Genomic DNA, 12,292 nt, shown 5'->3' with positions numbered 1-12,292 from the left:
TAGTTTCAAAGTGTGGAAATTATTTTCCGTGCTCAATATGTATATGATTTAGAATAATTCCTATCCGTTATGAAGAGATTCCTATATCTTGTTTGAGGAACAGAAGACTGAAAATGTAAGTAAAAGGAATTTCTGTCCCTTAGTAATACATACATTTTTGAAGAAACAAAAGAATTTATCATTGAGATTTGCTCGCAAAGGGAGGGTTTCGCTGTATAAGCATGATATGCCATGTAAGATATTTGATGACTTTCATGAAATACCAGTCGTATGCATAATAGTTAACGTAAAGAAAATAACGTTTCCGATCTCTGGGTCTTTCTGAACCTATCTTGGCATACTGAAGGTTAATATCACGAAATTCGGAAGGTTTCCTAAGTTTATTGAAAAACTAATTAAAATGGCCGTTTTTCGCACGGGAAGAACAAGGTTAATGGAAGAATTTAGAATTAAAGAAATGAGAGAAGCAAATAAATAATAAGTAGTAACATCTTTGGCGTAGGCTCTATCAATATTAGTGAAACAAATAATAATGAAAAACACGTCTTAGGCGTTGCTCCAGTCAGTCCTTGGGTCAGTTGACATTCTGCGTCTTACACAAACGTACGTACACTACCCCCGAAAAGTTTCCGGACAAACACGAAATAAAGAAATTTTCAAAATGTAACATAAGAATGCATTACAATTTGCTCACAAATGAAAGGTGAAACATTTTAGAACCCGACGGGAGAAAAGATCTTGGCCTGTTGTGAAAGGATTAAGAAAAATAAACTTAAATATTGCGCCGTTGTGATGGTGCATTACGTACGTGTGTGATACAGAACGATCATTATACTGCAAATTGAAGGTCGAACACAATAATTGCCTCATAGGTGTCTCTCAAGCTGCTTTGTCTACTTCTCTCTCAGATCTCACTGTTGAGAGTTGTCTATTGCACGCTAGTTATTGTTATTTATATAAAAAGGCATTGTGTCCATCTTAAACACAAATTAAACATAACTTTCTTACAAGGCTGTCTAATTCTTTATTATAAATTAACGAGAAACAAATTATGTTATGTTATCTATGATTTCAGTTGGAATAGTAGTCTGAAGAAGGAAGTGATATACTTCCGAAACTGTAACATTTCTCGTTAATTTATAATAAAGAATTAGACAGCCTTGTAAGAAAGTTATGTTTAATTTGTGCTAGTTATTGTGTGTGTGTGTTGAAGTGAGGTGTAAAGTGTTCCCTATTAGTCAGCATAATGTCCCGTACGAAAAGGGAATTGGGCATTGAAACGAGAGCAAAAATAGTTACTTTACGTGAAGATGTCTTTACAATACGGGAAATAACCGCAAAAGTGAAAATACCCCATACTACAGTGCATGATACCTTAAAACAATTTGCTGAAACAGGGGAAAATCGCTCTCGAGCAAGATCTGGAAGGCCTAGAGCTACTACTGCAAGGGAGGACAAGTACATTATAGTGAAAAGCAAACGCGACAGGTTGAAAACAGTGCCCCAAATACAAGCTGAAGTGAACGAAACTCGAGAAAAGCCGATGAGCTATGAAACTGTCCGGACGCGCGGTTAGTTAATGCGGGACTAAACAGTCGTGTGGCAACTAAGAAACCCTCAAAACAAACAAAGAAAGAAAAAACAAAAAAATGCTATGGACAAGAAAATTTGCAAGATGGAGGCCAGAGCAGTGGAACAAGTACTTATTTACTGACGAATCAAAGTTTGAACTCTTCAGTCATAGACGTAGGGTTTTCGTGCGTCGCTCCAAGGGCGAAAGACAGCTTCCGTCGTGTATTTTGCCAACGGTAAAGCACAGGGGGGGGAAGGAATTCTGTGATGATGTGGGGTTGCTTTGGTAACAATTAAGTGCGGGATTTAGTGCAAATACAGGGTACAATGCAAAAAGAACTGTACCATCAGATTTTGATCAGACACGCAGTGCCATCTGGGAAGAGGCTCATTGGTCGTGGGTTCATCATGCAGCAAGACAGTGACTCAAACACACACATCCCGACTTTGTTTGTCAGCAAAAGAGCAACAGAGAGATCTCAAGAATATGGTGTGGACTCCACAATCGCCGTATTGTAATTCAGTTGAGCTACTGTGGGATGAGCTTGATAGGGCAGTGCGAAAAATGTGTCCCTCTAGCGAGAAACACTTATTCTAGAGAGTGTCTTCGCAAAGCCTGGTCAGCAATCAAGCCAGAAACTGTACAGAAACTAATACGCCGAATGCCCAAAGTCTGTAAAACTGTTATCACAGCACGTGGAGGCTACTTTGATGAATCAATGATTTAAGTTTTCTTTGACAAAACAATGGTCCATTTCTGTTAAATTTCTGTATTTTCCTTTTAAATACATATTGTAGGGGTTAAGATAAAAATAAATTCCATCGATATGTTTCGCTTTTTCTCGAATACACGTAAATTATACATAAACCTACTTTGTACGGACACTTTTCGGGTAGTATATATATATATATATATATATATATATATATATATATATATATATATATATATATATATATATATATATATATGTGTGTGTGTGTGTGTGTGTGTAGGGAGAAACGCCTTTGGGAGCTCATGTGGTTCGGATTCCACGTTAATCAGTTGGTCCACGTCTCATATAGCCTCCTGCTGAAAGGGTCGCTAAACTAAAATCAACTCAACTCAAGAAACGCCTTTGGCGTTCCCTCTATCAATATTCGTGAAATAAATAAATAACAAGTTCAACACCTTTGAAACCCCCTGTCCATATTAGTGCAATAAATTAGTAATACATAGTATCTACGGCGTTATTCCTGTTAACATTAGTGAAATAAATAAATAACACCCTAAACGTAGCCCCTACCAATATGAAATAAATAAATAACCGAGGTAACGCCTTCCAGGTAGAACATGTCAAGATTAGTGATATAAATAAATAACGAAGAATAACGCCTCTGACGTTGCCTTTGTTAATATGAGTGAAATAAATTAGAAAATGACGGAATCAACGTCTCCGGCGTTTCCCGGACGTCAATTCCCGGAAGAACTGATATACCTGTTCTTGGCTAAACTTGGGCTTTGAGTGTCAACAGGACTGTCACTATTAATCTCAGCAATCTCGAAAACCGGAAATTAAACACTAGTCTCCGTAGTTTTCGATAATGTTTAATATCAAACAATCCTACCTCATTATCTTCCTCCTTTCATAAGGAAATTAAAAAAAAACTGTGCGACAAGTATCTATTTGTTTTAAATAAAGAAATAGAAAATTAAATAAAATTTTTAAGTTTACGTCCAGCTGTTATACCGGCTAGGCTAAAGGAGACGGTGATTATGGGAAATGAAGGAAATGGTGGAATGAAGAAAGTGGGAGGAAACGGGAGAACCTCCAAGAAAACTCACGCACACGGTGTTTGTCCACCACAAAGTTCACTTTGTACGAGCGGGGTTTTAAATGTACCGACTTCCATCTTCCTATTTTACGATAACAAAGGAATCTTAAACCCCTTTACTATACGCAAGTCACCTTACTTTGTTGATCTCCCGGTTGCAGCGTATTGTAGGATAAGTTATTTGAGTTTCACGTTGTTTGCAGTAGATGCTGACAACTCAAACCCGGCCTTAGTCGAAAGTCAGAAAAACTGCTTCGTATGGGATTAGATTTGGTGAATACTTCCCTACATACAAAATTTGGTGACTCTAGTCCACTTTTTTTCTAGGCGAAAAGCTTATGAGATATACATATTTTGTATTATAATGTCCTGCATGGTTGAGTTTACAAACATTCAGCATGCACTTCTATTTACAAACTTCAACTATGTGCATCTTACTATAATTTACTATGGCTGGAGACAACAGCGAGACCAATGGTTACATGGGAACAGCAGCGCCACCGCCTGACCTGGAGCGCCTATATACTGAGAGAAAAAATGAAATGAAATCTTTAAGTTTTACGTACCACGAGTATGCCGGTTAGGCTAAAAGAGAGGGTGATGATGAGAGATGAATGAAATGGTGGAATGAAGAAAGTGAGAGAAACGGGAGAACCCCGAGAAAACCCACGAGCACGGTGTTTGTCCACCACAAAGTCCACACAGCGCGAGCTGGGATCGAACCAGGGACCCCAAGCACCGGAGGTGAACGCTCTACCACTGAGCCACCGCGACCCCTATACTGAGAGGATTCTATGGACAGTTGACTATGGAGTTTCGACTGGTCAAATCCCCTTTCTTGGCCTGAAGCGTAACCTAGGAAGTAGGAAGCCAAACCCAAAGCCTTAGCTTGGAGTGAAGCTATCGGTTCCTTGTCCTCCTGGCTTGCAGTGGAGCCTTGTGGGAATCTTTACCTCTTTCTGTGCTTAGGACGATTCCTTATCTCGAACCCCGGCCTAGCTTACAGTGGAGCTTTGTCGAGACTATAACCCCTCTGTGCTTGCAGTGGAGGACCAAGTGTACTACCCCTCCTCACTAGCTTGCTTCGTGATTGGAGAATTTTGTATCTATCTTGTATTTTAATGGAATTTTGAAATAAAAACCGGTAGTGGGAAAAACGACTCCGGACTGTAATTTTCTCTACTTATGTTTTACCAACACCTGCCCAAGCAGAATATTACATTATATACAGTATGTATAAATGCAATGCAATATGTATAAATGTATATGTAGATCTATATGTATAAATGGAACGTATAAAGTTAAAAAATAGACAACGAGCTTTTTAGTCCAAAAATTTAGGTGTGGTATACATTTTAATTTACTATTAATAACAAGAAGTATGCAGGCTCAGTGGTAGAGCGTTCAACTATGGTGTAAGTGACCAATGTTTCTTTGTCAATTTGTGGTGCACAAGTCGTGTCGGTGGGTTTTCTCAAAATTTAGTGATACTTCCCAATTCTCTCATCATAGGGAAAATTTAGGTTGACGTGTCCTTTAGATTAGTAATTACTAACTGATTGATTGCTTTATAGGTAGGAGCGTAATCTTATATTCAGATAAAAGGATTGTTAAAAGTTTTAGTGGTGTAGGACTTAGAAAAATAAAGTCAATCTATTAAAAGAAAATGTAAGTCAGAGCGTCAATCAACTGGCAACAGATGACAGTAGAAGTTACAGTGATTAAAGGAAAGATCTCTTTTGTTCCCGAATTTATTACAGCGCTTTTGTGTTAATTTCTGATGTAAAAAAAAATGTGATTTACGACACTGTAAATTTAATCCGTCGAGCAAAGGTTTGAATTGTGTTTGAGTTTAGAGCCCCTCTCAGAAGCGAGGAAACACTCGTGGATTAACAGTTTACGTGGAACCCGGATCATAATGAGTTCTGGCTGGGAATATAACTCTGGTTTCCCGCACTAAAGACGCCCATACTGAAAGCTTAGTCACGACGGAACTCTCACTGGAGCAAACAAGGACAGGGGATGAGGTATGAGAATGTAATAAGCAAGTGTTGCCAATGTACGCATTATCATGGATCCAATATAATACGCCCGCAAAACCAAAGTCAACACTAGCGATGTTCTTATGTGCATGTCACCATTGCTTTTCCAATGCCAGGTCGTGGGACGTAAAACTCAACGATTTCATTTTTTCATTTCCAATGCCAGGTTTCCTACCTGCTCCATTGCCCTTGTGCAATTTGCAGAAAAGAAGGGAGATAAGGTAGGAAAATGTAATACCGAAGTGTTGCCAGTGTACAGATAATCATGGATCCAATATAATATGCCTGCAAAATCATCGGCAATACTACCGATGTTCTTGTGTGTATGCCACCACTGCTTTTACAGTGCCTGCTCCATTTCCTCTGTGCAGATTAGAGAGAAGGAGAGAGGATGAGATAGGAAAATGTAATAAGCAAGTGTTACCAGTGTATGCATAATTAAGGATCCAATAATACACGTCCAAAACCAATGGCAACACCACTGATGTTCTTGTGTGCATGCACCGGTTTCTTTAAGGTCAGGTTTTCTACTGGTCCATTTCCTCTCTGTGCAATTTACAGAGAAGAGAATCAAAAACTTGTGCCGTCACAGAACATTAAGTTGGTATTGAACACACTAGTCTTTCTGACTGCAAGCTTAGTTTCTACGAGTTTCTACGAGCAAGTTCCAGTAATAGAACGCATATCCCTGATGCGTGGAGTTTCCGGTTCGACCCTAGCTCGCGCCAAGTGAGCATTGTGGTGGACAAACATAGGATGTGTGGATTTTTCTCGGGGTTCTCCCACTTCCTCCTACTTTCTTTATAGCACCATTTCATTCGTTTCTATCTTAACCGTCTCCCTTAGCCTCGGCGTATACTCATGAAACGTTAAACTACAAATTTAATTTCATTTCAAATGCTACAAATTGATTCAATTCCATGCTATCTGCACTTATGGCATATAACATTGTGTCCGTGCTTTCTCTTCGGTATTCGCGTTTCCTACACTTCTTCATTCCGTAATTAGCGTACGCGCCTATGGCGTGGGAGACCCGGGTTCGATTCCCGGCGGGAGCTCATGTGGTTCGGATTCCACGTTAATCAGTAGGTCCACGTCTCATATAGCCTCGCTGCTGAAAAGGGACGTTAAACTCAAAATCAACTCAACTCAATTCATTCCGTAATTTCTTCCATCATTGTTCATTGCAATTTCTTCTTATTCTTCTTTCGTGTCCAGGAAGCAACTGATTAACGTTACACTAAAGAATCCATTCATTTATCCTTGATTTCAAAGAATAACCACATGATGTTAAACTAAAGAATCCATTCATTTATCCTAGATATCAAAGAATAACTGAATGACATTAAACTAAAGAATTCATTCATTTATTCTTGATTTCAAAGAATAACTTAATTACGTTAAACTAAAGAATTCATTCATTTATCCTTGATTTCAAAGAATAACTTAATTACGTTAAACTAAAGAATTCATTCATTTATCCTTGATTTCAAAGAATAACTTAATTACGTTAAACTAAAGAATTCATTCATTTATCCTTGATTTCAAAGAATAACTTAATTACGTTAAACTAAAGAATTCATTCATTTATCATTGATTTCAAAGAATAACTTAATTACGTTAAACTAAAGAATTCATTCATTTATCCTTGATTTCAAAGACACAACAAAGCAGAAACTACACAAAGCCATATCAAAAGAGAACTGAATGAATTCCTTGAAATGACCCCAGGTGCCTAACAACAAATCACATATAAGCTATCAATTATAAATTAAAGGCACGGTGGTTTCGTAATAACAGTTGCAGTTTATGCTGAAGAAAACATTTATAAACTTGTTGTTTTAAATGGTTTCTGAGCCAATTACTCTTATTACGAAGTGTCTGATGATTTATCAAAGGAGTTATGTTGAGATTCCTTCAAGAAAACTCAGTTCGTTCTGTGATTTTCAATGATTATACATATACCTTTTAGCTCAGGGCAGTTATATATTACCACAAACATATATATATATATATATATATATATATATATATATATATATATATATATATATATATATATATATATATATATATATATATTTATACTGTATATTGTATATCGCCCTTAGTAATAATTTTATTCGGCGTGTGTGAAGATGAAAATAAACTTTCCCCTTTCAAAAATGCATGATTTTTTGCAAATGGAAATATAATTAGGCTTTAAATATGCGTCCTATAAAGGGAATGCAAATATTTTTTCTTTTACAAATATACCATATATATATATATATATATATATATATATATATATATATATATATATATATATCAATACACTTTGAATAAAATGAAGTGTAATAAATTGGATTCTTCAAATAAATAACTTTATGCAATTCTGGTCATTGACTTGACTCGGTGTGATTTCAATTTGGTATAATTACAATATTTCACGACGTCTAATCATTATTTAAAAAAAAAAAATGTTAAAAAATAATAGTTTGAAATGAAAGCAGGCTTTACTACACATTGTAGGTTATACAGCTTTTGCATGGCATTTAGCCGTTGATTTTTGTTTATTTTTGGCTGAATATTTACTTGTTTGCAGTGAATGGTTGCACCTTGAGGACATAAGAATGGCAAAACAGAAAGATCTACTAAAACAGAAAGCTCTGGAGTACAAGGAAAAAAGTATACGTAGGTGTTTATCTAGAACAGGTAAGTAAACTTTTGTGTACAGTATATACATTTCCATAAGAGGATAGTCACAATAATATGTATATAAAGGGTGTACCATAAAAAACGCAAGTTTTCAAATGCCTACCATTTCTCTTCTACTAGGTGGCAGCACACGATTTTCAACTATAATCTTTGTGCTTAGTAGTCACAGAGCGCTGAATAGCGCATGATCGTCATCTGTTGCCTGTACGGTTAGGAATAAAGCCCTCCACGACGGAACAGCGTGTTGTCATAGTGAAAACTTTGGGGATGCGGCACAGGATCGACACGGCACAGGATCGACACGGCATACGACCGACAATTCAGCTCAGAAACCTGTTTCGGTCCTGTGCCGTGTCGATCCTGTGCCGTTTCGGTCCTATGCCGTGTCGATCCTATGCCGTTTCGGTCCTGTGCCGTTTTGCTCTCACGCCGCTGCTCTGAAATAATTTAACTTTTAATCATGTGCCTAAAAAGATAATATTTTTATTACCTGTTTAATCTTTGCTCTTACAAATTATAAACTCCTGTCGATTCTATGCCTGTGCAAGTTATATGCATAGAATACGTACGATCGAAACGGCATAGAGCCGACACGGCATAGGACCGAAACGGCACAGGATCGACACGGTGTAGGACCGAAATGGCATAGGACCGAAACGACGCACGATCATCGCCACTGCGTAGGATCTACAAAACCAAAGATTTATTTCTCATAAAAGCAATCAGAGCCCTGTCAATTGATTTTAAAATATAAGAATTATAAGATATTTACTATATGAATATTAATAATTGTGAGTGACAAAAGAATGATAGTGCTAAATGGACAAAATATAATTTCTTGTGTGCTTGGTCAAAAGCATTTCTATATGTATGGAATACTTATACTTATATTTATTATTATTATTATTATTATTATTATTATTATTATTATTATTATTATTATTATTATTATTATTATTATTATTATTATTATTATTATTATTATTATTATTATTATTATTATTATTATTATTATTACGTTTTAACTCGTTTTGAAATCATGGCCTGATTACACTAGAAAGAGAAAGCCATGAGAAATGTAAGCTAAGTAGTAATATAGAATACTTTTAATGTTGCTCACTAGAGGAAACACAGCTCGCATGTCTTCTCGTCTCGATATCGAGACCACAAGAGATTTTTTAATAAGAAGCTCAGTTGGGAAGTAATAACTGAGCCGATGGCTCGAGCCGGCTCGCTTGGGGTGAACCATGGGCTCGAGCTGGCTTGGTTGGGATGAGCCATCTGCTCGGTTTGGCTCATCTGGGCCGAAGGTTCTAGCTGACTCGGTTCGGTGAGCTGTTGGCTCGGCTCACTTCTCGGTTCGGGTCGATAGTGAGTGCGCTGTGAGCCGAGCTGCTCAAGTTGTTGATAATTGTAAACTCGGGGCGAACAGTTTTGAAGATATTTGGTCAGTGCCCTATAACTTTTAACAATGTTTGGCTTGAGCCCGAATACTCGACCTAAACTCTCAACCCAAATTCAGAAGCTCGTGAACAATATCCTTGACTCCTAGAATTCACGACTACCGAGGTTGGCAATCAACTAGTTTTTTAGTATTCAAATACAGACCGCGTATCTTTCATGTTTAATCACAGTGTTGTTATAATTATAATTATAATTATTATTTATTATTATTATTAATAATAATAATAATAAAAGTTGTACTAGTAGTAGTACTAGTATCATTGATAACCTATATTGTCTATGCAAGATACTTGAAGAGAATACTCGAAACTACACACCAGATTTGGCTCGACTCAACCCTAACGCTGGTATAAAGAAGAAACCAAGCTCTCTTGAAGCAAAGGAAAAGAATTCTAGGTGTAAACAGAGGAACCGGGCTCTATGTCCCGCCTGCACACTTGATTATAAAGAATTCTTCACATGACCCAGGGATTCCAAATATTGTGTGAATACATATGGGGCAAAAGTAAGCTGCATTAAACGCTTTCCTCCTCGTAATATGTAATTCCGTGTAATATGGTACTTCTGTGCATAGAAGCAACAAAAGTGGAGAAACAAGGGATGTTGTACACGTTGCATAAGGATACCAAGAAGTGCGCTGGAACAGTATACTTGATGTATCTGTTAGGTGAATCTTCTCCCAGGAATACTTTTGATGGCGTTTTCCCCTTTCTTCGAGTTGGCAAACCTCAACTTTTCCCTGAGCTATGAAAAACTTCATTGCTATTGTGAATATACCAAAATACTATCCTAGTGTAGACCACTTACATTTTGATTTTGTCATTGCTGGAGAAATTTTCTAAAAGGAAGCTCGTTGAAAGTACATTAAAAAAAAGGATAGTCTTTTTTCGACATTCTAATGTACAGATGGTGATCAGAAAAATGGAAACACCTGTAGTTGGCAACACGTCAGATATATGGGTTGGCAGTGGTGTCGTGCGCCCGCAGGTCCGGACCGGTGGTGGTGGTGTGTTAGGTCGGTCTCCATACTACGTCAGGCGCAGTAGAACAGCAGTGTCCAGTGGCTGCAGCAGACGGAGGTAGTGAAAAATGTGAGACCTCTCAGATTTTCAAAGAGGGCAAATTATTGGTGCGCGGTTATGTGGAGTGAGTATGACGGCAGTGGCTACTATGTTAGGTGTGTCGCGTGGGACAGTGTCGAAGGTGATGACGGCCTACACAATACAAGGGAAAAACACATCTGGTAGGGATGGTATCGAGACGAGACGAGACGAGACTTTGTAAGTCTCGGTCTCGTCTCGGTAGATAAGTAGCGGTCTCGGTCTCGATCTCGGTCAGCAGATGCTTGTCTCGATCTCGGTCTCGATCTCGAAAGCCAAGTCTCGGTCTCGTCTCGGGTCTCGTCTCGAAAGTCTCGTAATAAATAGTGTGAAATTAAAATTGGGAAAGTGTTATTATCATACAGTCTGTCGTTTCCGCTTCTTATTTTTTGCCTTCATTCTTGATTTAGAATTATGGTATGATGTACCTCTTCGTAGCTAATTTGCTAGCGCTAATGCTCTTCATGCGTGTGTTCCAGCTTCAATCATCAGTGTGGGTGTAATATACCTGGGATAAAACCCTAATAGTAACCCCTATATTTCACTTTCAGTAATAGACTTTGTCTCATATAGCCTCAGTACTGCCTATACAATTAAAATCTATTAAATTAACTCCAGTACTATACAGTAGTTTATTTCCTTCCTTTGAAACAGAGTTGTTCAATACCTCCTAACGGATAACGCAACACATAGCAACACGAATGTATTTAATCGTACCGAAATTGAAATTTTACAATTTCTCAGTTACTATCCAATACATTCTGCTTTGACTGTCATTTTAAAAACAGAATATAACGGTCATTATCTTAACAAATAGAGTAAATTATTACTACAATATGTTTTGTTTCAAATTGATTAAATGCTTTATTACCGTTTCACATCTCAGTGTTTAATTGACACTTTAAAACAGGCACTTCCTTAACCTTGTGATGGAAGCTACGACACTCATCTTTGCTGTCTGTGATCTCTGGTTGGATCACACCAAACAAGTCCGATGCTTCGTATAGTATGCGTCTCACTTTAAGTACATTCTGTTTCTTATACAAGTTCATAATGTCGTAATGTATTACATAAGCATATATTCTGTGTCATAACATAGATTAAGCTTATTCCTGAGCTCTCAGCGCTGCATGTTATCTTTATTAGAGAAAACTAACCATGCGTTCATTACGCTGAAATTTTATATTGATTGAAAATTACTTGCGAAACATGGACACACATATTATATAAGTATATAGGTAATTCGAGCTATCTGTATCTATTTTCTCTGTCCCGGCAAAAGAAGTGATTCTTAACTTTCTAATTTTCTTTTCTATTAATTTTCGTAGTTTTGCTGCAATATGAAGGATCAACAATATATTTTTTTTCGCTGTACGAATTTCGTTAAATTTTGGATCCGTTTTTACCCTACCTTACCTAGTAAAAGTTATATATATATATATATATATATATATATATATATATATATATATATATATATATATATATATATATATATATATATATATATATATGAATTTTAAATTTTAGAGGTAGACTATGCTAAGTCACTTTTTGGTCGAAATTAAGTTAACTATACTTTTTTTTTTAATATACTAT

General features: G+C 36.9%; 1 protein-coding gene across 2 annotated transcripts in view; it reads left to right on the top strand.

Annotated features, from left to right (window-relative positions):
• The window catches only part of LOC145662525 (scavenger receptor class B member 1-like), a 319,290-nt gene that overhangs the window by 76,950 nt on the left and 230,048 nt on the right, over nucleotides 1-12,292 (top strand). For both annotated transcript variants that reach the window (XM_081728186.1, XM_081728187.1), the window contains exon 2: nucleotides 8,017-8,126. In XM_081728186.1, coding sequence (XP_081584312.1) covers nucleotides 8,045-8,126 — 82 coding nt within the window. In that variant the 5' untranslated portion in view covers nucleotides 8,017-8,044. The remainder of the gene's footprint in view (nucleotides 1-8,016; nucleotides 8,127-12,292) is intronic.

This window comes from Thermobia domestica, chromosome 10 (genome assembly GCF_964235325.1).
Source record: "Thermobia domestica chromosome 10, izTheDome1.hap1.1, whole genome shotgun sequence".
Taxonomy (NCBI): Eukaryota; Metazoa; Arthropoda; class Insecta; order Zygentoma; family Lepismatidae; genus Thermobia; species Thermobia domestica.
The sequence above is the reverse complement of the archived record's forward strand: the minus strand, read 5'-3'. Positions and strand labels throughout refer to the sequence as shown.